At 34.8% G+C, this 27442-nt stretch overlaps 1 protein-coding gene across 2 annotated transcripts; it reads left to right on the top strand.

Moving 5' to 3' along the window:
• The first annotated feature begins 1419 nt into the window (after positions 1-1419).
• Positions 1420-27442, top strand: golim4a (golgi integral membrane protein 4a). Of its 2 annotated transcripts, XM_048168113.1 has the most exons (16): positions 1420-1991; positions 9317-9391; positions 9683-9732; positions 10012-10065; positions 10182-10332; positions 10464-10546; positions 11288-11371; positions 14616-14771; positions 14879-15121; positions 17217-17482; positions 17809-17885; positions 20406-20470; positions 21117-21311; positions 21497-21565; positions 21657-21743; positions 25920-27442. In XM_048168113.1, exons 1-16 carry the CDS (start codon positions 1805-1807, stop codon positions 26052-26054), a joined length of 1977 nt encoding a protein of 658 aa, XP_048024070.1. In that variant the 5' UTR covers positions 1420-1804; the 3' UTR covers positions 26055-27442. The 2 variants fall into 2 exon arrangements, with proteins under 2 accessions (XP_048024070.1, XP_048024071.1); XM_048168114.1 differs by lacking the exon at positions 11288-11371.

The raw sequence follows: 27442 nt of genomic DNA, 5'->3' as shown, positions 1-27442 counted from the left end.
GGTTTAAATAAGAATAGAGTTCTAACTCGCTAATAACATTTAAATTTCACCCTTTAAAAACTAGGTTAAAACTTTTTACAGATATTGTTTGTGTATTAAATTTACATCTGTGTCCCACCTGTGTCCCATCTCAAGCTACTCAACTCTAGTCTACTCTACTCATGTTTTCAAGAAACAAAACGTTTTATATATATATATATATATATATATATATATATATATATATATATATATATATATATATATATATATAAATATAACGTTTTCATATATATATATATATATATATATATATATATATATATATATACATATATATATATAATAGAAAAGGATCTGTCCCCCAGATGTGTCCACAACATCGAATCTGGCCCCCTTTTAAAAAAGTTTGGACACCCCTGCTATAGGTCATGAGTCAGCTCTAACTCATTATTGTAATGCTCAATAAGGTTGTTTTATTGTTAAGTCCTGCCTTTAAATTAACAAGAGCCAACTCACTTTTAATAGACTTCTTTAACTTTGGTTACTTTTCATAACATTTCCTCAAGTGTAGAGTTGAGAGGGAAAGAGAATGAGAGATCTAAAAAAAATAACTAGAAATTTTGTTTGCAAAATCATTAATAAGAAACAGTTGATCAGAACAAAAGGGTTTTGTGTAATGTAGAACATCCACAGCATATTTTCCTCCTGCTGCATTTGTCTAAACAGTCAAAGCGTTTTATTCATTTTGAATAAATCTCCTACAGACAGTTCCAATGTCTTCTGTGATTGTGTGTGACATTAAAAGTTAGAAAAGATAGCTTTTATATATTTACAAAATCAAAAAGCCTGTTGTAAAGACGCAGCCTTGTGATCTTGCCAGATTATATAAACAATAACACCAGCAATAATAATACGTGAATGTTAAAATTACTGAATATTAATGATTTCATGCAGTACTGTATGTGATTATATATGTTATGTGTTTTATGTATCATACACAAAGGCATTACAAAATGTAAAAGTACATTTTAAAAATGTATAATTCTCTTATGCTCACCACATTTATTAGACAAAAATACAGTAATAGTAATATTATGGAATTATTATTACAATTTAAAATGACTCTTTTCTAATTTAATATATTTTAAATTGTAATTATTCCTGTGATGCAAAGCTGAATTTTCAACATCATTACTCCAGTCTTCAGTGTCACTAATCCTTCAGAAATAATTGTAAAATGATGATTTCTTCTTCTTATTATTACTAATGTTGAAAACAGCAGTGCTGCTTAATGTTTTTGTGGAAATCATAATGCCTTAAGTTTTAAGAAAAAACAATAGTTTTCGTCTGAAATAAAAACCAGACACACGCCCCTCCCATTAGAGCGAACCTCCTTTGATTGACATGAACCACGACCAATCAAAGCAATGGAATGTTTGAGGGGCGGGATTTCCTTCAGCGCTGGATGATCTGACTGCTGCAGCTTTAGGTGACACGTAACGAAAGGTGCGATTAGGCCTCTCTAAACTTAAGATAATTAGTAAAAAAGACTGCTTTTCATTATGTAAACATCTTCACAGAGCTTGGACTTACCACAAGGACCAAATACAACCGGATTCGTTACTTTTTTTAAACTATTGAATGTCTTTGGAAAACTTGGCAAAACGTGAGACATTTCAGAGATATATTTCGTTTGAGCAGCAGTCCAGAAATATAATGTTTCACGAGGAGTCTCGGAGGGGACAGAGTTGTTTCTATACTAAAGAGTGAAGAGAAAATAATTCCCAGGAACGTTTCTGTGGAATCCAGGAGAGGAGGGAACATGGGCAACGGCGTGTGCTCCAGGAAGCAGAAGAAGATTTTCCAATCTCTCTTACTGGTCACGGTGGTGTTCGGGATGATCTATGGTGGGATGGTGTCTTATGAGATGCACAAGCAGCTGAAGAGGACAGAAGAGATGGCCCTGAAATATCAGCAGCACCAGGAGTCTCTTTCCGCACAGCTTCAAGGTAAAAACACACGTCGTCGTGATGACGTCACAGCGCAAGAAACATTCTCCTAAACTTTGGCAAGCAGCGAGATCCTTAAAAATATGGAGTTTACTGTAAGTGCTTATCCAGGTGATCCTTTGTTTGTGGTGTTGTTGCTTAGAGGTTAAAGATCTAGAGTGCTAATCCAATGTTTTAGGTTTAAAGCACATAAAAGAATGTCACATAAAATCCATCAAATGCATTGAATACACTGACTGATGTTTCTGCAAGTGTCAAGGCCTTTTCACTAGAATAGAATAGAATAGAATAGAATAGAATGGGGTAACGTTGTCTAGTGGTTAAGAAAGATCTGGGCTGGTAACAAAAAAAAAGTTTCTGAAAAGTTTAAAATGACATAAAATAATGTCTCACACAAGTTGTTTAATTGGTGACAAATGTTTCTGAAGGTTTCACACATTTATCATGAGAATAGAATAGAATAGAATGGGGTAGCATTGTCTTATGGATCTAAGTCACCATGAAATCAAAATGGAGTTAATAGAATATTGCAGTATTTATCTGTGCACATCTTTTTTTTCTAAATCATTAGTCTCTTCTCTGATAAATTGTCTATTTACTTGCATGTTACTTACATGAGATCACAGCAATAGCAAACCACAATGATCCAGTCAATTCAGCATGTCCAAAATCAAGTCTCGCCCTACAATTTTACTTGTTCAAGAAGGCAATTCACTTGAATATATGTCGCCAGGGGGGAATGATTGCAACTTATGTTTCATGCTGAGTTTAAACCAAAGGATTGTCTGATCAAAGCATATAAAATGACTCCATAGAGCAATACACAAATGTTATCATCTACATGACACTTGACTGACACATATTTAATGAAATGCCGTGGTTTGCAAACTTTTTCATGGAAATCTAACAGGGTTTTGCTGCAAATTCAACTTTGCTGCAATTCACACAGAGCTTGAAACTGATCAGGAAAAAATGTTTTTGGATGTTCAGGTATTGAAATCCTAGAAATGTTTGATTGTTTCTGTGTGTAGCTACTGCAGTGATTTCCTGCAGCTGCCGTTGAAGTTGCTCATTTTTATGCAGAACATTTTGTTGGCAACCACATTGTTTCAACCTGTGCCTAAAATCACAGTCTCTCATTGTCCCGGTCTTACAGAGATTGGCTTTGCAGTTTGTCTGCAAAGAGGGCAAGAAGAAACGGTCCTTGTTTTTAGATGAAATACAAAGGAAGCAGAACTATGTTAAATGGCTGGCATTGACAGAATAAACTATAATTTTGTTACTTTTCAATACTGAGTTAAATGCCACATTTTCTGTTCAGTTATTTTTAAATGTTTGGAGTTTGGAGGGGGTTTTGTGTGTGCAAAGATTTTTTTGTTTTCTTCCGGTAGTCTTCAGTACATATTTTTGTCTTAACTACAACAAATATTATTAAAAATATCTTTAGAATCATATTTATATTTGTCAAAAAGAAAAAATATAAAATAAGTATTATTAATGACTGTAATAAACTATTATGCATAATTTAACAATGTTAATTATAACATATAAATAATAAAATATTATACTAAAAAATTAAATCTTTTACTGTAGGAAAATAAATATTTTTGTATGTTCAACTATAAAAAAAAACATTTTTAAATATAAAATAAAATAATTATATAATTATTAATCATATTTTCTCTTTTGAAGACACAATCTGACAAATATAAATATAAAAATATAAAACAATTTATTATAAATGACTGATAAATTATAATTAATTATATAACAATCATAGAATTAATCAAGAAAAGATCTAAATCACTTACTGCAGGAAGTTAAGTATATATATATATATATATATATATATATATATATATATATATATATATATATATATATATACATAAATATAAAAAAATTTCCAAAGAAATTATTAATCATATTTGTTGTTGTCAAGATCTGAATTATATAAAAAAAATCTAAACTATATAAAAATACAAAACAAATATTATTCATGGCTGTTATAAATTACAATGAATTATATAATAACTATAAAATTAATAATAAAAAAAAACATCTCACGTTTCGACTGTAACCATGGTTCCCTGAGAAGGGGAGCGAGACACTGCATCTGGATCAATGTTATGGGGAATGCCATCAGCATTTTTTATTATTAATTTTTTTTAAATTATTTTTTAAATTATTATAATTCATAGTTTTTATAGTTATTACATTTTTATAACTTTATATTTATAAAGTTCAAATTTTTAATATAGTTCAGATCTTGACAACAACAAATGATTAACACTTTTTTTGTAAAAAAATTTGTATTTGTAAAAAAATATTTATGTATTTATTTAACTTGCTGCAGTAAGTGATTTAGATTTTTTAATGTTTAATTTTATAATTGTTATATAATTAATTCTAATTTATCAGTAATTTATTATAATTTGCTTTTTATTTATTTATTATATTTATATATGTCTCATATTTGTCTTGACAATGAAAAATATTAATAATTAAGAAACATCTTTTTATATCTGAAAATATTTTTATATTTGAATAAATACAAATATTTATGTATTTAAAAGGTTTCATTTAGTTTATTATTTTTATTATTAATAATTATTATATAATTATGCTAAATTATGCAATTCATTAATAATACTTATTTATATTCATATAAATTATATAGGTTTTTAATGTGCTTTGTGAGCCTCGAGCCAACGTATCTTTTATTTCCTGAGCATATGTGCTGCTCATTGCAAAACGATTTTACTTTTAATTGTTATTGTAACCACTCAGAGTTCTTGTGATTACTGCCTCCTATGAGTCCTAATCACTGCACAGCCTCTTTAATCAGCATAATAAGTACTTGATGTGTCATGTAATGATGATTGTAATGGGAGGATACAAGACAAGAGGCAAGGGGTCGGAGGACGCATACCATGACTTCACTGTAATAATGCTGTTCAAGGAACAGCCTACGCTGCTGGACAAACACAAATATGGGGAGGAAAGCTTCTGTCAGGCTTCATTTCCTGTGGTATTTCAGATTTTGGAGGAGGACTGGCGAAGCTCATGTTACGTGTAAAAAGAGCAGACGGGTCAACCTTTCATTCTGATGCCATTAGAGAGAAATTAAGAGGGTCGGATGTGGCACTCGACGGGTCAGTGGTTCACACAGTGGGAAAATTATTCATAGCTCAGCTTACTTTACTTTCTGACTGTGGTACTGTAAAAGATTCTGGTTGTGTGAGGAGATTATGTTGGTGAGGGGTATCTAGATTTTTCCTATTTTTAGTTTTAATATTTTTAGCACTGGTGCTTTATTTGCATGTTAACAGTCAGGATGCTATACTTTATTTGTTAGAACAGTAAACCCATGTCAGAAATGTACATCTTTAAATTTATATATTTTAAAACACAGCCTCTGTAGCCATATGCATTCAGACAGATGTTTTGCGTTCATACTGTTTCATAATTGTTTGCATTAGTCTGTTTACTGTGTTTAGTAAAATCACTTTTCGATGTTGGACTGTGCAAAACTATATATTTTCATGTATAATTGAGCTATATAACTCACCAATTTCGTGTCATGCCCACATAGGACACATTATTGTATTGTATGTATAATTATTGCATTATTGTATTGAAAACACACATGGTGCATAATACAGGGGTTTCAAGACACACCGTCTCAAAAAGACAACTCTCATTGTGCCAGATGGTGAAAACAATGTCATGAGATATGACGAGTCATGACAGACAAACACGTTTGTTTGCATTTTTGCTGAGACCAGAAGTTACAAAATAACTCAGACTGTAGCTAAAAGTTAACCTTTCAAATAATGCACAAAACTGTCATAGACCTTTGTATTATGCGTTTAAATTTTAATGTTACACACACACACACAGCTGATAAGAAATTTGACAATAATTATCTTAAAAGGTATTGTTAAATGTGGTGAATGAATGTTACTTATTCAGTGCATTGATGGCTGTAAATTCTCTCTAAACTTATCCCCTGTAAAGAAGCATTGTTAAAATCTTAAAACAAAAATTAGTATCATACTTGACAAAATTAGTGTCAATTTTTTAGCCCAATTTTGCCATAACAACTGAATGCATTGGTTAGAACTGTTGAGGTCATCAGCGGTCACTTCCATTTTTGATGTTTCTAATAAAGCATATTGTTAATTTTTTTTCTTTAAAGAAAAGCGTAGGTTGTTTTGAAATAATTTTTGATTATAATGTTTGTGAATAAATACAACAATTATATATGCATGTCAAACCTGCAGTAATTAAATATTAAAATACAATGTGTTTAATCTTACTTTATTAAACACATTTTGCTGCTGCTGCTTTTGGGAATTTTTGTCAATGGGGATTTTTTGAGCGGGTCAAATGCAGATAGAACCTTCTAATTGTAAAAATCACTTTTCGCTTGGAATTACAAGGTTCTATCGTGTAAAACATTAATTGAAGCAATAATTTTCAAGAAACACAAATAGTTTACTTATAATTTGTTTTAAAACATAAAATTAGTGTTGTAACTGTGTTGAAATGCATGAGAAAGTTACATTTTATAGAATGAAAATGTTTTTCTTGTTCAAGTTAAGCATAAAAGGCAGTGCTAAATATTTTGTCTAGTGCAGATGATAAATTTAGGTAGGAATATGGTGGCTAATTTAACACGTTATTGCAGGAACCATTTAAGTTTAAGTTGTCTTTTATAAGACCGAAAGCAGCTACTGTAATACATCTGACCAGGACCAATAACATGCAAAGGTTTATTGTTGTAAATAAGAGCCCATCAATTAAATTGTTGAGTATTTGACCTTTTGAGGCTTAAAGGTGCTAAAGAGGATGTTTTGTTTAATACATTTTTGCAATATTACTAGAAACTGTCTTTACTAACTGATAAAAGACTATTTATTAGGTGCACTGAAAGGAATAATTTTAATATACATCATCTGTGCATGAGGTAGGGCCTTAAAAACATCAGCCAATTGGCCCTCTGGCTTGTCAATCACTGCCATGACGTTCCTTGTGCGCGGCTGCGCGCTCCAGTAACTTTCCACACTCTACAGGCGCCGAATGCAATGTTTTTGTCAGGAGACCGGAGTAACAACTGCAGATTATGAGTTACCTGCGATGAATCCACTAACACGACACAGCGAATGCCGGTGGTAAACACTCGTGTTCCAATACTCGTGCACGAGTTTTGGTAGGCGATCCCTCGAAATGAGCTGTTCTTATGCATGCGCTCATTTCAAAAACTCACTAACAGTCTTTGGTTTCTCAGTCGACGAAAAGATCCTCTTTAGCACCTTTAATATTGTGAAATTCAAGACATTTTAAGACTAAAAAAAATGCAAGAAAACAGACAATGCTTCAGCAAAGGTGTTTAACAGTTTAATAGACATTGAAAAATGTTTCACTGACTATATATAAAAATATTTCACATTTAAAAATTTTTAATTATTTTAACTATGCAACAACTCAGTTTTTACCAACTATGTAAAATTTAACATCTCATCTCACTTAATGAAGTATACACTTTAATCCAGTGTGCCATAGCGTGGAGCTTTATAGCTACATACAGCTTAATACAAGTACACGGGATGGATCAAGGTTACCTAACCTTAACCCATGACCTAATATATACATTCATAACATTCCCTCATATGATAATGATGTGACTGGAATAAACTAGACTACAAAACCCAAACCTATCCTCTTAAAGGTGCTAAAGAGGATGTTTTGTTTTATACATTTTTGCAATATTACTTGAAACTGTCTTTACTAACTGATAAAAGACTATTTATTAGGTGCACTGAAAGGAATAATATTAATATACATCATCTGTGCACGAGGTGGGGCCTTAAAAACATCAGCCAATCGTTTACGCGATCATCGCGTAAACGATTGGCCCTCTGGCTTGTCAATCACTGCCATGACGTTCCTTGTGAGAGACGAGCGCGGCTGTGCGCTCCAGTAACTTTCCACACTCCACAGGCGCCACATGCAATGTTTTTGTCAGGAGACAGGAGTAACAACTGCAAATTATGAGTTACCTGCGGTGAGTCCGACATAATGAATCCAAAAAACACGACACAGCGAATGCCGGTGGTAAACACTCGTGTTCCAATACTCGTGCATGAGTTTTGGGAGGCGTTCCCTTGAAATGAGCTGTGAAGGAGGGGGGCTGTTCTTACGCATGCGCTCATTTCAAAAACTCACTAACAGTCTTTGGTTTCTCAGTTGACGAAAAGATCCTCTTTTGCACCTTTAATAGCACTGCTGGCTAGCGTGGTGTCTAACTTAAAAAACTCGTCAGCAATAGATACAGCAAAACACAAAAATTCGCTGGAATTTGGGCTGCTGTCATTGACAAGATCATAAATAAAGTAGTCGATCACAAGGTTTCTAATAAACATCACATTGCATGGAATTGTCACTGATTTATCATTTTCTGCACTCTTTTCCACTGTCACGGAGCAGTCCAGCGACATGACAAAGGCTCACAGATAGAACCTTATAAAACCAAGTTAGCATTTGACTTTGTAGATAGAACCTTTTTATTTTCTAAAAAAAAGTCCCAAAATGTACACAACTTAAAAAAAAGAAATGTCACATAATGTAAATAAGTTGTCACAGAATAAGAATATGTGAATAACTCAATTTTGGCAAAAATGTCAGATAGATTCTTATCATTCCAAGGGGACATTTTGGCAATGTTTGTGTGCTGCTGCGCCTCTGTGTGTGTAATAAGCAGAGTATACTCATGTTGTGCACCCTCTTATAGACACGTTACTAATGAGCTCTTCAAATAACAAAAAATATTTTGTCATTGACTTTAGAGGTTTCAGTTGGTCAATGGCGCAGTCTATTTCAGTTGCCTCAAAATGGCAACATGCCAACAATGCGGAAGAAACACACCTCTTTTTCAGACCAGCACGCCCATGGCGCTCAAATGGGCGTGAGTGCAATTGCTATTTAAACAATGTGGCGCAGGGTGTGAAAATGATAACTGTGTCGGGCTGAAACTAGCAAAAACACATGGGTCGCACCTGCCGCCGCATTGCGCCGGGTGTAAGTGTGAAAGGACCTTTACATTTGACAAAATAGAACTTTTGTTTTTTTTTTGTTTTTTTTTTGTTATTAAAAAAAACAAGCAAGACCAGCCCAGTTGAGAAAAAGTAACGCAAAAGTAATTTAGCCAATGAATGCAATTAGTTATAATGGAGTTGGTAGTGGTAGTTAGTATGGACCAACACCGGTCAACACTCAACAACAAATGTATTTATTTTGTTCTCTCTCTCTCTTCCTCTCAGTTGTGTACGAGCATCGCTCCAGGTTGGAGAAATCTCTTCAGAAGGAGCGGCTGGAGCATAAAAAAGCCAAAGAAGGCAAGATTGTTTATAATGTATGACAACATCAATGACTAATTGATGAAGAGGAAATGATGAAGTGTAATGACATCCTGTAGCTTGCATGATGGATAAACTGGTGCAACCCAAAGCAGCTATGTTATGCCAAGTGTCAAGTTAATAAGATCCTAAGAATTTTTGGACTTTTAAGCCACACTTAAAAAGCATAAATGTCTCTCCAAAAGAATGACATGCTATAGTTAATTAATTAGCGTAGTAACTATTGCATCTCTCTCTGCTGTAATACTTGTTTTTGCCTTTTCCTCACAGATTTTCTTGTGTATAAAATAGAGTCTCAGCAGTCTCTCAACAAAGAAAAGGTATGTTGTTTTGAGAGCTACGGCATGAAGAATGTTTTTTTTTTTTTAAGTAAAAACTTTTGTTGTAAAACTAAATGAAAAGCAGGGGAAGCTACATTTTTTTTTTGAGAGCAAACACTCACTTGCCCTGCAGTCAAATACTCATCTGGTTGTTTGTATGCAAATGGCTTATATGTTTCTTGAATATCACGGCCTGTGGCTTTCTGGCATGGCATTTAGAGGTACAGTGATGCCATGCTTACAAAATGACCAGATTTGTTTGTATTTGTTCATTTACAGCAAGATGCCAGTGTCAGATTTAATTCTCTGCATTCCCAGCATCAGATTTTGAAGGTCAGTGGGAAAAATGCATGCTTGTGATGTACTGTAAAATATGCAGTATGTCTTTTCTTCCCACAGCAAACACGGATAACAAACTGTTGTGTGTGTGTGCGTGTGTTTACCATCAGAACCAGCATGACGACCTAAAAAAGCAATATTATGAACTACAAGAGCGACATCAGCTACAAGGAGATGAACACAACAAGGCATTAGATGAACATAAACAGAGAATTGACCAGCTTCATCAGACCAAAGAGTCTGAGATTTCTAAGCTCAAAGGTATCATGTTCTCGCCATCTTTCTCTTAGCAACCACAGCCTGGAAACCACCAACTAAAAGACTCTAGCATCATGGTGGAATTACAAGCTATGGTAATTTCAGTTGCCTCTCTTTTTCTCTTTCTTCCCCAGAGAATGTATATAACCTACGTGAGGAGAACAAGCAGTTGAGAAAAGCTCATCAGGACGTCTATGTGCAACTTCAGGATACCAGGGTAATGCTGAAAAGCACTAGGCCTTTTTTTTTTTTTTTTTTTTTTAAGTACGTAATTCTATAGTAACTCTGTTACTATATATTTAAGTATGTTTATTTAATATATACAATATATGTAATACATTTTATATTTATGGTTCTTAAAAATGGACTTCTTTTATACTATATATTTTTTTAAATATTTTTTTACTAGTGGGTGCAGGACACTATAGTTCATTTATGTAAGTAAGGATAGCAAAATAACATATTATACTCAAAAATTCTTCATACAGTGGACTACCAATAAAATTTATAAAACAAATTGGGACCAAAAATTATTCAGACTCCTTGATCTGACCATGTTTTGCTTAAGTGTTATCTGACATAATTAAGATCTGAGCTCTGAGATCTTGTCATATTTTATTACCATTTTTTTAACTTTAGTGAATAAACTGTATTAATGAATGAAATGTTCAAGGTGTCTGAATACATTTTCATGTGACTGTGTGTGTGTACATACACATATACACATATACATACATTCTTGTATTTATATTTTTGTAAAATGTTTTTTGAACATTTTCATGAAATTCACCCAGTCAGAATTCATATTCAGCCTAATTTCCGTGATACATCTTATTGCACGTCAGGCGTTTGTATTTATGATGATAATTCAGCGTTATCACACTGTCCATACTAATATTCAGTGTGGTTGTCCTGAATGCTTGTATTTGAGATTTGCCTGTGATGGTTCCTCTTGTAGCAACAGCACAAGAACCTAAAATCCTCCCACGACCAGCTTGTGTTGACCCTGGAGGACCACAAGAGTGCGCTAGCTGCTGCCCAGGTGTGTGTGTGTGTGTGCGCGCGCGCGCTTTAAGCAGGTACAAGAGTGTGTGTGCCATGCAGAGGATATTCTGTGGGAAAGGCAAGTGCAGTTTCACACAGCACATGGAAGCAGCAAAAAAAAAATGGTGTTATATTTATTTCTACACCCATATTAGCAGAGTACAATAGTCACAATGTCTTTGTAAGCAACGCAACGCTGTGTATCAGATTTGTAGCTGCAAGTAGTATTTCAGGAATTTATTTTTGCTGCACATAGAGAATTATTTTGCAGAACTTAGCAGAAAACATGGTGAACATGAGCTGTAAACCTACTTATCTTTTGCAATGTTTTGCTTTAGTAATTTAATAATTATGGTTGCCACTACACATATACTAATTAGCAACTAAGCTTCTTTTATTTTTTTGTACAAACATGCACAAAACAATTTTGTTATATAATAATTTTAACACAAAATAATTTTTGGTATATTTTATTATATTTGTAAGTAAAGTTGTTTTCTTCCCCATGGAACTGCTTACATTAATGTATTTAATATGATGTATATTAGTAAAAAAGTAAATCTAAGACCGTGGAGGAACTGAGAGGTTAATAGCATTTATAGTTTAGTGTAATTAAATTAGATTATTACATGGATTTTCATAGAGTATTGTCATTAGCTTAACAACATAATATTAAACGCTTACTGTAACTTGCAGCAATTAAGTTGCTTTTCCTGTGCAATTTAGGAGTGTTATTTATGTGGCTTCATCCCAAATCAGTCACTTATGATGGTAACCATGACGGTTAGGATGCTGCCTATGTAGGAAGCGAGGCAGCTCACTAGGTTTTGAAACAGCTAATATTTTATTTTAATTTCTGCATAGCACTTCATATCAGTTTTCAGTAGAAATGCTCTCAGTGTGAAAGCAGCACATGATCCTGCTGATTCAGTTAGACTGCAGTGCTGCTTATGCAAGCTGTTTCAGACTGGACTAAGCCTGCATTTCAAGTCCGGTCGCATTCCACAAGGCCATTATGATCTCTTGCACACACACTCTTTTTCGTTTCTCAGAACTTCTTGCCCTTGTTTAGTATGCTAAAATGTGCATGAGTCTGATAAGCCATACATGCTGTACTTCCTGTTTACTCGCGCTTTCTCTACGGCTTTGTAAAACCAGATGTACAGATGCTTGTTAATTAGAACTGTCACTATCTGCTTTCTCAGGATGATAGAGAAAGGATGCTGGGAGGCAGTGAGTTTAGTGTGTGTGTGTGTGTGTGTGTGTGTGTGTGTGTGTTTGCACTTGTTCTCCTTTCAAACCAACACATCCAGAGTGATATTTTCGTTCCATATGCTGCCAACACTTGGCTCTCAAACAGAAAAGAAAACAGGTACCCTAGTGAAGAAGGACTGGGAGAAAGGTTTGGTTAGGATTAAAGGATCTTGGGTATGAATTGAGAATCATAAAACAATAGTATGGTTTAAAAGAATAGTCTTTTCAAGTCATACATTAGTATTGTGTGAGGAACAGCCCCAAATTTGAAGTCTTTGTTTCCTTTGCTTTGAACCTCTTGTATCTTACTTGTTGTACAAGTTGATGTGCAACGTTTAGTATCAATGACATAAAAATTTTTTTAAAGACCTACGTTTAAATTAAATCAATACCAATTTTGAAACCACTTTTATTGAATATAAATATAAAATATTATCTTAAATATATTAAATAATTAAATACATTCTGCTTTACGTTCAAAATAAAATGCTTTTTAACAAAATATTTTTATTTAAAAAAAGTATAAACATTAAATTATTAAATATATCAAATAAATAAATAAATACAATAAAACCATGTTGTTGTTTTTCAATTTTTCAATTACATTATTTTTGCTTTAAGTTCTAAATAATATAATTAAAGGATTAGTTCACTTTCAAATAAAATTTTTCTGATAATTTACTCACCCCCATGTCATCCAAGATGTCCATGTCCTTCTTTCTTCAGTCAAAATGAAATTAAAGTTTTTGATGAAAACATTCCAGGATTTTTCTCCTTACAGTGGACTTCAATGGACTCCAGACGGTTGAAGGTCAAAATTTCAGTTTCAGTGCAGCTTCAAAGGGCTTTAAACGATACCAGATGAGGAATAAGGGTCTTATCTAGCAAAACGACAAAAGCTTATGCTGTATGTCCTACGCCTTCCTATTCTACTTGCGGAAAAAATGGAACTGGCGCTGTGTTTGTTCCGTAAGTAGAATAGGGAAGGAGTAGGACATACAGCGTAAGCTTTTTGAAGAATATGAAAGTGCGGTTTTGGCAGAACCACTTGGAAGGCGATCATTTGTTTATAAAAAGCATATACATTTCAATTTTTTTGGAAAATTACTGATCGTTTCGCTAGATAAGACCCTTATTCCTCGTCTGGTATCGTTTAAAGCCCTTTGAAGCTGCACTGAAACTAATTTTGACCTTCAACCGTTTGGAGTCCATTGAAGTCCACTGTAAGGAGAAAAATCCTGGAATGTTTTCATCAAAAACCTTCATTTCTTTTCTACTGAAGAATGAAGGACATGGACATCTTGGATGACATTGGGGTGAGTAAATTATCAGGAAAATTTTATTTGAAAGTGAACTAATCCTTTAAATTACATTACATTAGTAAAAAAATGAAAACCATGCAGTTTTGTAGTATTTTGTCGGTAACACTTTACAATAAGATTCATTAGTTAACATGAACTAATAATGAACTGCACTTAAACATTTATTAAACTTTGTTAATGTTAATTTAAACATTTACTAATACATTATTAAAATCAAGAGTTGTATTTGTTAACATTAGTTACAGCCCTTTGAACTAACATGAACAAACAATGAACTGCTTTTTTTATTAACTAACATTAAGATTAATAAATACAGTAATATATTGCTCATGGTTAGTTCATGTTAGTTAATACATTACAATAAATTCTTGTTTGTTAACATTAGTTAAAGTGTTATAATTTTGTCAATTAAATAAATGTTGCTTTGGGTTCTCAATTCATTATTCAAGTAATTCTACAATTGTTGATATAGGTTTTTTTCTGATCTTGATGTATTTCCCTCATGATGGGAGGAAATGCTAGGCTCTTGATTTTGGCTTGCTGTATTTGTTGTCTATTTCAGCTAACTACCAAACCATCTCTCATGTAACCTTTCACCAGTGTATTTGAAGCCTTCACTCTGATATGTGGTGTTGTACTGATGTAGTGGGTCTCCATGGGTTCCAGGTTCAGGTGGATGAATATAAACAGCTGAAGGAAACGCTCAGTAAGATGCCCAGTCTGAGACATGCTGCAGGGCAGCTCCAGCAACATGAGGCTGCTAAGCCCATCCAGAACGGGAACGCAGAGGAAAACAATCAACCCCATGATGCTCAGCCAGAGGTATTGAAGCTGTTTACCTATCATGCAATCAAAACAGACTGACACCCACTCATGTCACTGGTTTAAATGGTCAAGAATGAGATCTGTCTCATGTGGATCTCCATCAGAAGGAGAAACATGACGAGGTCGAGAAGCCTCAATCGCACCACAGGGACGAGGTTGGGGAAATGGGAGGAGCCGAGGAGAGGAGGAGAGAGCTGGCAGAGGAGGAGATGGAGCAGGCGGGGCAGCCTCAGAAACTAGAGGAGGAGTTTGATGGGCCGCATAACGAAGTGGAGGAGGAGGAGGAGCCACAGGCCAACCAACCAGATGAAAACGCACTAGAAAGGGAGCAACGTGACGCCCAGGAGGTCAGAACTCTTGCGACATGATTCTGAATGCAAACATTAGATAAATTACTAGTATACTAGTATGGCTATATTACCCTTCATCTTCATAACACAAATTAAGATATTGAAAACATATTTGAAACAGTTCATGTGAGTTCAGTGGTTCTATCTTAATATTATAAAGCGACAACAATACTTTTTGTGCGCCAAAAAACAAAATAAAGACTTTTCAACAATATCTATATGAGCCGATTTCAAAACACTGCTTCAGAGCTTTACGAATCGAATGGTGAATCGGAGCACCAAAGTCACGTGATTTCAGCAGTTTAGCCGTTTGATAGAAGATCCGAATCACTAATTCAAAACAAAAGATTCATTAAGCTCAGAAGCTTCATGAAGCAGTGTTTTGAAATCGGCCTATATAGATATTGTTGAAAAGTCGTTATTTAGTTTTTTTGGTGCACAAAAAGTATTGTTGTCGCTTTATAATATTAAAGGTCCCGTTCTTTGTGATCCCATGTTTCAAACTTTAGTTAGTGTGTAATGTTGTTGTTAGAGTATAAATAAAATCTGTAAAATTTTAAAGCTCAAAGTTCAATGCCAAGCGAGATATTTTATTTAACAGAAGTCGCCTACATCGAACGGCCAGTTTGGACTACATCCCTCTACTTCCTTCTTTAATGACGTCACTAAAACAGTTTTTTGACTAACCTCCGCCCACAGGAATACACAAGAGTTGCGTTTGTAGAGTGTGTTTGACGACATGTCGTCGAAACGCTGTTATTTTCATCCCGCAGTCCAATCACCGGGTCTGATTCCGGCTCAAATTGATAGGGTAAAATTAAAGACGTTTACAATAACACTGAGCGCGTGCATCTCCACGTTATGGTAAGAGGCGTGACCTTTCCGGGCAAGGTTGGCTAAGCTGCTGTCGAATCACAACACAGGAACCGCTGGCACAATCAGAACTCGTTACGTATTTCTGAAGGAGGGACTTCATAGAACAAGGAAGTCATCAGCCCGTTTTTATGACAGTGGAAACAGCGGTATACAGATAAGTAAATTATGTGAAAAATACTGTGTTTTTTTACACGCGAAACATGAACACATGTTATATTGCACACTATAAACACAATCAAAGCTTCAAAAAACCACGAAAAACGGGACCTTTAAGATAGAACCACTGAACTCACATGAACTGATTTAAATATGTTTTTAGTACCTTTATGGACCTCGAGAGTTTCAATGGCTTTGCTCTCAATAGAGGCCTCGCTGAGCCATCGGATTTCATCAACAATATCTTAATTTGTGTTCCGAAGATGAATGAAGGTCTTATGGGTGTAGAACGACATGAGGGTGAATAATAAATGACATTATTTTCATTTTTGGGTGAACTAACCCTTTAATGCATCCTTGCTAAATAGATGTATTAATTTCTTTAAAAACATACACACACACTGACCCCAAACTTTTGAACGGTAGTGTAGCCTAGTAAGCTGCCTACCTAGACAACATTTTTAGCCTTCATAATGTGCTGTTCCAAAGGGCAGGCAGGCAAATTATGCCGTCTTATAAGATAACTGGTCAGAAGGATAAAAAATGTAGTTTTAAATGCTTTTTTATAAAGTATTAATCTAAAACAGTTCTATCCAATTAAAAACACACTATGGCTATGTTCAGACTGCGAGCTGATTCAAACCACATTTGGAGGTGGTTTGGAAATGCGATTCCAGTCAGATTTTTACAGATGCGTCTCAGTTTGGACGCTTTGGCTTCAAATTATCATTTGCGTGACACAATAATAACGTCAAAACCGGTGACGGAAATGCCGGAAGTATTCATACAGTATTCAGACTGGTTTAAAAGATTTCGGCTGCGACTACAGCATGAAACATCACTATATATCCCAGTTTTTCTTGTGCAATGAAGTAATTCCCTGTAGTCTGAACATAGTCTATTTCACCCAGCATTTGTATGTGCTGCAGTATGCGTTTTCATTCTGTGTGTTTTCATTATTATTATTTTTAATATTGAGTTGTTAGCTTAGTCAGTCCACCTTCCTGCATTGTCCTCCAACATTTAACTCATTTCACTCACTCTTCTGTTCTGCCCCCAGGTGGCACTAGCTGAGGCGCATGTGGAGCACGCACAAGTGGAGCGGGTGAAGTCTGCATATGAACAGCAGCAGGAGCAGCAGCGTCTGGCTGCGCAGCTGGCGGAGGAGCGCAGACAGTTGCACCTGCGTCAGGAAGCCCTGCAGAAACAGCAGCTGCAGCAGCAGAAGGAGAGAGAGCAGAGATTACAACTGCAGAGAGAGAGAGAGGAACAGCAGAACAGAGAAGCCGATCTCAAAGAGCAACAACTCCAGCAAGAGATGCTCCGGTCAGAGGCCCTCCCTTGAGTTTTGTAGTTATTCATTTATTTTAAGTTTATTTTTAATATGAATGATGTTTTATAAAAACTAAAAGCTACAAGAGACTGTGTTGCTGTGGTTTCCACAGTTAGTCATCAAACCAAATGCAATATTAATAAAGAAAAAAAGTAAATGATCAGTGATTTTCATTTTTTTTAACAATACTTTCGGCATTAATGAAGAATGGTCATGTGTGCGTGTTTGTTGGCTATTTTACTTTTCTTGTCACAGTGATCTAAGCCAGGAAATTGTATTGGTTTATTTAATAAATAATTTTATTTTCTGTTTTTACCAGGAAAAAGGCACAGTATGAAAACATGGATGCTGATATAGTCCAGGGAGAAGATGACCCACAGATAAATGAGGAGAAAGGTGACAATTTTATGTGGTTTGATGTGATAGCAGTGCTACTTTTACTCATGGTGTCTCAAAAATGTTTTTTTGTAATTTTAACATCTGGTCCCAGTTGTTCAAAAGTAATCTGATCGGATTTCCGTAATCAGATTGGATCAAATCTTGAAAATGCATTGTTCAAAAGAAAAAAATGATTCTGAAATCAGATTAGAACACAAAATTCAATCATGGTTTTGATTTGGATAAAATCGCCAGTTTGTGTTGTTCACTTTTTAGTAAGATTGGGATACCTTTGATCCCCAAAAAAGATCCCAGCAGAAGGGTGTATTTCAGGAACAAAAATGTAATAAAACTTAAAAACCGGTCAAAAAACACAACATTAGTATCATGTAATATATACACACATTTATATTTTTATTTTTATATTTATATTTAATTATATTCACATTCATATTTAACATTATGCTACCTATTAAGCCTTTCAGTACAGTAAAGTAAAAAAAAAGATTTTAGTGCAATAAAATCATCTCCCAAACAGCTGTCAAAATGAAACAAACAAACAAAAAAATTTAATAAAAGTGTTTTTAATTATGACTATAAATTACATTGGCTCAGTCATCAAAGATGAACCAGTCAAAAGTAGTTTCTAACAACTGCATCCCTTATTGCATTCACATTTGTTTGTTTTTGTTGTGGGTCACATGAGGTGCTACGGAAACTCTAAAGAGACATGGTGATGGGAGGAAAAATATGAGATGGGAGGAAAAATGAATTTTAATGCTTTTGTGTTCTCTGCAAAAGTTTTGCGTTTCCCCAAGAAAATTTGCATTCGCTCTCAGAAGTTGAGTTCTTTATGAAGTTTGTTGGGGAAATGCAAAACTTTTGCGAGAGAACTAAATATATATTAAAATATAAATTTTTTTTCCATTTCATATTTTTTGTTTCCATCACCATGTCTCTTTTGTGCCTTCGTAGGGGACTGATAGTTTAAAGGGATAGTTCACCCAAACATGAAAATTTGATGTTTATCTGCTTACCCCCAGCGCATCCAAGATATAGGTGACTTTGTTTCTTCAGTAGAACACAAATGATGATTTTTAACTCCAACCGTTGCCGTCTGTCAGCCAAATAATGCGAGTGGATGGGAACTTCTACTAATAAGTAAATAAAGTAAATAAAGTAATAAGTAAATAAAACTTGCATAGACAAGTCCAAATTAAACCCTGCGGATTGTGACGACACATTGATGTCCTAAGACATCAATCCGCAGGATTTAATTTGGATTTGTCTGTGGATGTTTTATTTACTCTTATAGTAGAAGTTCCCATCCACTCGCATTATTTGACTGACAGACGCAACGGTTGGAGTTAAAAATCATCATTTGTGTTCTACTGAAGAAACAAAGTTACCTACATCTTGGATGCGCTGGGGGTAAGCAGGTAAACATCAAATTTTCATTTTTGGATGAACTATCCTTTTAAAGGGTTAGTTCACCCAGAAATGAAATTTCTGTCATTAATTACTCACCCTCATGTCGTTCCACACCCATAAGACCTTTGTTCATCTTCAGAACACAAATTAAGATATTTTTGATGAAATCCGAGAAGTATTCTTCAATATAACCACCACTTTCAAGGTACAGAAAGACATTGTTAAAACAGTGGTTCAACCTTAATTTTATGAAGCAACGAGAATACTTTTTGTGCGCAAAAACAAAACAAAAATAACGGCTTTATTCAATAATCTCTTTTCTTCCCTGTCATTATCCTTACGTAGTTGACGCAGTGAGCACAACAAAGGCTTCCATGTTTACGTCCTAATGCCGGCTCAGTACTGGGCAAAGCTGATCACGTGAGCAGCACGACGCATGCGTGTGATGATGACGCCGGAGCCAGCCAATAATGAGTCGCCGTTCTGACGTAGAACCTGGAAACGCTGGACGTAAACAACATATGAGAATGACACAGAAGAGAAGATATTGTTGAATAAAGTCATTATTTTTGTTTTGTTTTTGTGCACAAAAAAGTATTCTCGGCGCTTTATAAATGGGGTTACATTTCACAATGTAGGCTGCTAAATATGTGAAGAACAACAGGAAGAATAGTCAATGTGGGGTCATTTTAAAGTGTTTTATTTGAAGAGATAGAAAACAACATAAACAAACATCCCCTTCCATTTTCAATTTCCTTTAAAGGGTTAGTTTACCCAAAAATGAAAATTCTGTCATTAATTACTCACCCTCCTGTCGTTCCACACCCGTAAGACATTTCGTTCATCGTCAGAACACAAATTAAGATATTTGTGATAAGATTGCAATCGTCCATAGATCGACCATTTTCAAGGTCCAGAAAGTTACTAAAGACATTGTTAAAACTGTCGACGTGACTGCAGTGGTTCGACCTTAATTTTGGAGAACTGGTGGATGGATTACATGATCTTGGATAGCAAAACATGGGATTTCGAAATATAGAAAATTCTGAACCCCATGTAACTTTTTGAACAACTGGGCACTGAGGATTATATCTCTGTCATTTGTAGAGGAGAACGTGCACCATGAGGAGCCGGGGCAAGGTGAAGAGGACCATGCTAACCATGAGGATGAGGTGTGTTCCCTTATGTTATTATAAACACACATAATATCGCTTGATTCATACTTTTAACTTAGAAGCACGTACTTCTAAGTTAAAAAAAAAATAGGAATACATTTAAAAAATCAAATAATGTACATTTCAAAAAGTACACTAGTTTCTTTTAAAATTTCTGCTTAAATTATATTGTTATATATAATGTGTGTGAGTGTGTGTGTATGTGTATATATATATATATAATATATATATGTGTGTGTGTCTGTGTTATTATTATATATTTAAATGTGGGAACTAGTCCTAAATACTCTCCACCTCAAAGCGTCCGAAGTACTGGTTGATCTGCTCCGCTTCTAGAACACTGTTGTTAGTTAGACTGCTGGTGTTATCCTGCCCAGTAATGTGACGAATCCCCTGCCATGCCTGTCGGGGGTCTGAGTTGCTGAAGTTGGTTCTCGATTTTCCGCTTATAGGCTGCCTTAGCATCCTTAATACCCTTCTTCAGATTTACCCTGGCTGCACTATACTGCTGCATGTTACCAGACCGGAAAGCAGAATTTCGGGCCTTCAGCAGGAATTTAACGTTTTCAGTCATCCACGGCTTGCTACTTGTAATTTAAGCTATTGTGAATGTGTACTGACGATAAATACGTCGATCTTTCAGCGACCTGTAGAAGCGGATGTTGATCCAGAGGACGACCCCAACAATCAGGGCGAGGATGAGTTTGAGGAGGCTGAGCAGCAGCAGCAGCCCCGAGGAGAAGAAGAGGAGGAGGAAGAGCCGGCACCCGTAGGCCACCCTGACATGCACCTGGCCGAAGAGAATCAACACCAGCCGCCCGCTGAAGAACAACTGGTGGTAAGCCACCGGTTATTTGCAGCTGGAGTCTCCTAACTGGCAGATGTGACATGTTTTCAGTGTTTTTTAATTAAAAAAAACAGACTTTCAGTGATTTAGTTTGGGAATTTGACTGTTGCCGACATCAAGGGGATATTTATTATGCAATTGTGAATGTCTAACTGAGTTTTATGTATTCTATGCAGATGGCTGGAAACCCAGACCAACAGGAAGATGCTCTGGATGAGCAGTACCAGGAAGATGGCGATGATGAGGTCGAATAGCAAATGCAAACACAGACGCAGTCCTAAAAACAAAACAAGAATAGTTATTTGTTACCTAATTGGGATGGCTTTCTCTCTCCAGGCTCAAGATGAGCTGGTAGAAAATCAGAAGCATGAGGCGGTACGAGAGGAAGAAGGAGACCCATATAATGAGGAGAATGGAGAACAGGTACAAAATATTTATAATTTGTGGCTTGTTGAGAAGATTAGACTTGATCAGACTTGCACTATAAATTAATATTAAACTTTGCTATATATATATATATATATATATATATATATATATGTATATTAGGGCTGTCAATCGATTAAACATTTTAATCTAATTAATTACATACTCTGTGATTAATTAATCTAAATTAATCGCATACATAATTTTTGCTGTGAAAGTATTAAATATTTCAATTCAAATGAATCAATGCAGGGTTTTTCCTGGGTCAAAAATGGTCTTCGGTGGTGACAGACATGGTCATCCACACATCAGTAAAAAGTGCCCTACCCACGTGATCTGCGAGCCCGATACTGACAATAAAGTACTCGTCACTCTCACTGTAATTCTTTCTTGCGCTCTTTGCAAAAAAAAAAAAAAGTGATTTTATAGCTTTGTAAGAGAAGATGCTTTTTTGCTAAACCTGAAAAGTATTAAAAAGTAGCATTTACAAGTTATATTAACTAATAATATAATTTTCTACCATATACAACTGAATGCACCTAGCTAACAACAACTTGCTTTGTTCTGGTTTCACCTCACTCCAGTCTAAACTTACTGATTTTATAGGTAGGCCTAATTTACTACACATTGTCATTTAAATAACCTGAAAATATTGTGGATTATTAAGGCCTATTTTACTAACCACTCTTGCTAAATGGGGTAAGCACACTTATGTTCTCATTTCAAAGTTGTTCGAGTAAATGATTCATTATAGACCGTGTGGACAGATCAGTTGTTGTCATGATTCATTAAAATTAATCTGTTCAAATGAGTCATTAGGTCGCGAATTGGACATTAGCGGACGTTGACGCGTTGCGTGCGAATCGCGACTTTTATAGGACATCGCAAAAGATTTGTCAACACAGAAAACACTAATCCATTGGATAGGATTCTCTTTTTGTTTTCTAAAAGTGTGGTTTATGTCAGCTGCGTGTGCAGGGCGCCTGTCAGAGAAGATGAGGTGACGTTATTTTGAGCACTATTCACACCCAGCGGTTATTCAGGAAAAACATTCTCCGAATGCGCCTCGTGAAACATGGCGTCGGTCTTATGAACTTTTAGCATTGTGTCAGTTGATTTAGATTATTATGTGTGAGGTAGAGAGAGTGCAAAGACGGTACTTACTTTGAAGACAGCTCGCGCTCGCGCGCACGAGGGTGGAGCTCTGCTCGTTCTGTCCGTCAGCGCAGCAGTCGTCTCCCTCCTTCATTTTACAGTAGAATGGTGGCTAGAACGGCTCCAGGTTCAAAGGTCAATATGGAATGGATTAATCTGCGTTTTTTTTTTTTAACGCGTTATTTTTTCTCAGATTAATTAATCGAAATTAACGTGTTATTTTGACAGCCCTATATATATATATATATATATATATATATATATATATATATATATATATATATATATATATATATATATATATATATATATTTTAGAAAACTTCCATTATTGCTTGCTATCAGGATGATAGCTTTAAAGCTGCAATCCATAATTTTTGGCGCTCTAGCGGTTAATAAACAGAACTGCATGAAGAACCCTCACCCTGAAATGTAAAGCTTTTGAAACATTATAAATGTCTATACTGTCACTTTTGATCAATTTAATGCTTTACAAATCGGCATATGATTTCTGAAGGATCATGTGACACTGAAGAGTAATGATGCTGAAAATTCAGCTTTGCCAACGCAGAAATAAATTGCATTTTAAAATGTATTCCAATAGAAAACAGTTATTTTAAATTGTAAAACATTTTCACAATATTACTGTTTTTGCTGTATTGTGGATCAAATAAATGAAGCCTTGGCGAGCAGAAGAGATCTTATCGTTCAAAAACTTTTGACCGGTAGTGTATTTGGTAAAGTTTTTTTTTTTTTTTTTTTGAATACTTTTTGTTTTCCAGCAAGGATGCATTAAATTGATGAAAAGTGACAAAGATTATGACAATGATACAAAATCTTTTGATCTTTCTATTCCTCAAACAATTCTGAAAAACAAATGCACCATGGTTTCCAGAAAGATATTAAGCAGCACAACTGTTTTCAGCACTGATAACAATAAGAATGATGAATGTTTAGAATGATTTCTGAAGGATCATGTTCAAAATTCAACTTTGCCAGCAGAGGAATACATTTTAAAATTGAAATAGAAAAGTATTTTAAATTGTAATAATATTTCACAAAATTACTATAGTATTTATACTTATTTTTGATCAAATAAATGCAGCCTTGGTGAGCATAAGAGACTTCTTTCAGACACAATTAAACAAATTTTAAACAATACTGTATGCATATTTTAGTATACATTAAATACATTAGTATCAATTAAGCATCATATATTTGGTAATGACTTAAATTAGCAAATAATTGTAGTGTTCATTTACTTCCTTGTCAAAAACGTAGAAATCTCTAGTTAAGCTGTCTGTTCCAACACAACAATTTTATGGTCTCTGCCACTGTATCACAGAGAGTTATGTAGTGCTTACGTGTGTGTACGTTTTCACTTATTCTTTTGTACAAGCTGCTGCTGTAACTGTAGACTGGTGGCAGTGCCACAGTTGGGTGAGTCAGATCGATTGCAGCGTTCTCCACGGTGTTCAGTTACTTCCATGAGTCCAGCTCCACTTTAAACATCCATCCTCCATTTTCACAATATCTCTTAGATTTAGGGAATGTTCTTCATGCTTTATTCACATCTGTGCACTTTTAAAGTTACAATTCACTCAAAGTCTGTCATCATTTACTTACCCTCATGTTAGTCCAAACCCATAGCTGTGTCTGTATAGTAGGTACTACATTTGGTTATAGTATGCTCGATATAGTATAAATGAAATTCGGACATACTACATCCGCCATGTTGTAGTCTTGTGACCTACGGCGTCAGTTGTGCCACTACACTGCCATTCACAAACCTTCTCCCGTGGCCTTGTGGGATAGTAAAGTGTCCAGTGGATGCGCTCTTCAGAATCTTGCTGGAAGTAGTAGGTCATCCGAGTGCTTTTTAGCTACTGTTTCATGAATACTATGCATTCGGACATACTACTCGGCTAAAATAACGTTTTTTGCCTACTATATAGGCATATTCGGATGCAGGGCATCACTTTATTTCTTCGTTGAAATAAATTTGAGGTGATTAGTAACAAAGAACCAGACTCAATGCCAAGTATACAGTACAGTCCAAACGTTTGGAACCACTAAGATTTTTGATGTTTTTAAAAGAAGTTTCGTCTGCTCACCAAGGCTACATTTATTTAATTAAAAATAAGTAAAAAACAGTAATAGGAAATATTATTCAATTTAAAATAACTGTTTTCTATTTGAATATATTTCACAAACTAATTTATTCCTGTGTGGCAAAGCTGAATTTTAGCATCATTACTCCAGTCTTCAGTTCACATGATCCTTCAGAATATTCTAATATGCTGATCTGCTGCTCAAGAAACATTTAATGTGTACAATTGTACAAAATATTTGTGTACAATATTTTTTCTCAGGATTATTTGATGAATAGAAAGTTCAAAAGAACAGTGTTTATCTGAAATCTAATCTTTTGTAACATTATAAATGTCTTTACTGATTGATTTAATGCATTTAAGTATTCATTTCTTTAATTTCTTTTCAAAAAAATAAAAATAAAAATTCTTACTGACCCCAAACTTTTGAACGGTAGTGTATAATGCTACAGAAGCTTTGTATTTCAGATAAATGCTGTTCTTTTGAACTTTCTATTCATCAAGGAATCCTGAAAAAAAAGTACACAACTGTTTTCAACATTGAAAATAATCATAAATGTTTACTGAGCAGCAAATCAGCATATTAGAATGATTTCTGAAGGATCATGTGACACTGAAGACTGGAGTAACGATGCTGAAAATTCAGCTTTGCATCACAGAATTAAATTACTTTGTCAAATATATTTAAATAGTACACAGTTATTTTAAATTGTAATAATATTTCACAATATTACTGTTTTTTACTGTATTTTTAATTAAATAAATGTAGCCTTGGTGAGCAGACGAAACTTCTTTTAAAAACATTAAAAATCTTAGTGGTTCCAAACTTTTGGACTGTACTGTACGTGTGTGTAACAAACATCATACTTGATTATTTTTATACAATGCTGTTTTTTGTATCTGTACAGGAAGAGGCTAGAGGTCAGGTTGTGAAGGAGGATAATCAACCCGCCCAACTTCACAATGAAGAGAACTACGAAGAAGAAGAGGAGGAAGAAGAAGATAACGGGGACAAACCGCCCATTCGCAGGGCAGAAATGTGAGGCGATTAAAGGACAGACAATCGCTGCCACGTTTGGATTGGGTTTCCCCACCCCGCCCTCTTAAACATTACGCCTGGAGACGGTTCTGTTGGGTCGTTCTGATGAATAGGAAACCGGTTTTTCTTCCGGTCTGTGTAACTCTGAAACCGAGATGCACCAAAACGCCCAAAGACTTACAGACCAAACACCTGCTGTCTGCCTTTACTGTACGTCTGTCTGTTGTTTCTTCTTTTAAGGAGCAGTGAATAAGTTCAGTTTAAATCTCTTGCACTGAAAGATTTGCCATTTTTTTATTCAGTTGTGGCTCCACATACAAGATATATTCCATCTTTGAAGTAAATCTTTTAACAGTTATGACTGATTTTGATGGACAGGCAGCAGTCACCAATCAGCCTTAAATCCTCACCTGGCCCTGCCCACATTTGTGTTGGTAATTCATCCATCTTGTTGATGAATAATGCAATGCAGAAATATTGTATCATGGGTGAGTTTGGCAAGGTGCTTGGGTCAACAGACGTCACTACATGAATGTTTACATGTAATTCAAGCAGATAATTGTAGCTGTCGAATGTTTGTCATTTTTAAATGTTGTACTGTATGTGCTTATTTACCATAGTTGGATTACTGCTGCCTCAACATAAACCAAATTCATTTAGTTAAATACTGATTTTTATTTGCTTCTCACCAAGTGCCTCATCGAGATTATAAGGAAAACTTTCTCAAATGTAGCCCATCTTGCCAGGGGAATTTGGCTCCTGATATCTTTGTCGAATGTCTCTGTTATGGTAAACTATTTTTATTGGGGGTTTTTTTCTCTCTCTTTTCTTTTCAAGCCGATCTGCCAACTGCTATTCTAGTATAAACTAGTACTAGTGTTCTGTGTGCTACTGGACCTGGTCCTCTAAGTCTTATTGTCACTGTTATGACAGCAGAGAAATGAATGCCACATTGAAAATGAGAATTAATAAGAGACATAATATTCAGATGTAGAATTTGAATATGCAAAAAGTAAACAAAATGGTTGGATTAGCTTACTCAAAATGATTTGTTCTGAATGTATGCTAAATCACTACAATATTGAAAAATTGTATTTATTTTGTTTTGTATTTACTTTGTTTTTTATATTATATAAAATGGAATAATCTTGTTTTGTCACCTTTTTATTTTCTGGGACACATGATTTTTTAGATTTATTCATTGATGTAATATTGGTGAAACCAGCTTTCCTGTTAGGTGTTCAGCTTTAATACTTTATATTTAAAATAAATATCTGTATGTTAGATTTTTTTTTTCTCAAGTTTTCTGTTCTGAAAGTGATTAACAGAGAAATATTTTTGTGCCGTTTTGTTGATAATGGCATTGTGAGCGGAATAAAAATTGGTGAAGGA

This window comes from Megalobrama amblycephala, linkage group LG19 (assembly GCF_018812025.1).
Source record: "Megalobrama amblycephala isolate DHTTF-2021 linkage group LG19, ASM1881202v1, whole genome shotgun sequence".
NCBI lineage: Eukaryota > Metazoa > Chordata > Actinopteri > Cypriniformes > Xenocyprididae > Megalobrama > Megalobrama amblycephala.
The sequence above is the reverse complement of the archived record's forward strand: the minus strand, read 5'-3'. Positions and strand labels throughout refer to the sequence as shown.

Excerpts from the sequence above, each read along its gene's own strand:
- golim4a (XM_048168113.1), top strand. The coding sequence starts at position 1,805 with ATGGGCAACGGCGTGTGCTCCAGGAAGCAGAAGAAGATTTTCCAATCT. Across the intron at positions 10,547-11,287 it reads TGCAACTTCAGGATACCAGG|CAACAGCACAAGAACCTAAA; the intron begins GTAATGCTGAAA and ends TTCCTCTTGTAG. Across the intron at positions 21,312-21,496 it reads CCGCTGAAGAACAACTGGTG|ATGGCTGGAAACCCAGACCA; the intron begins GTAAGCCACCGG and ends TATTCTATGCAG.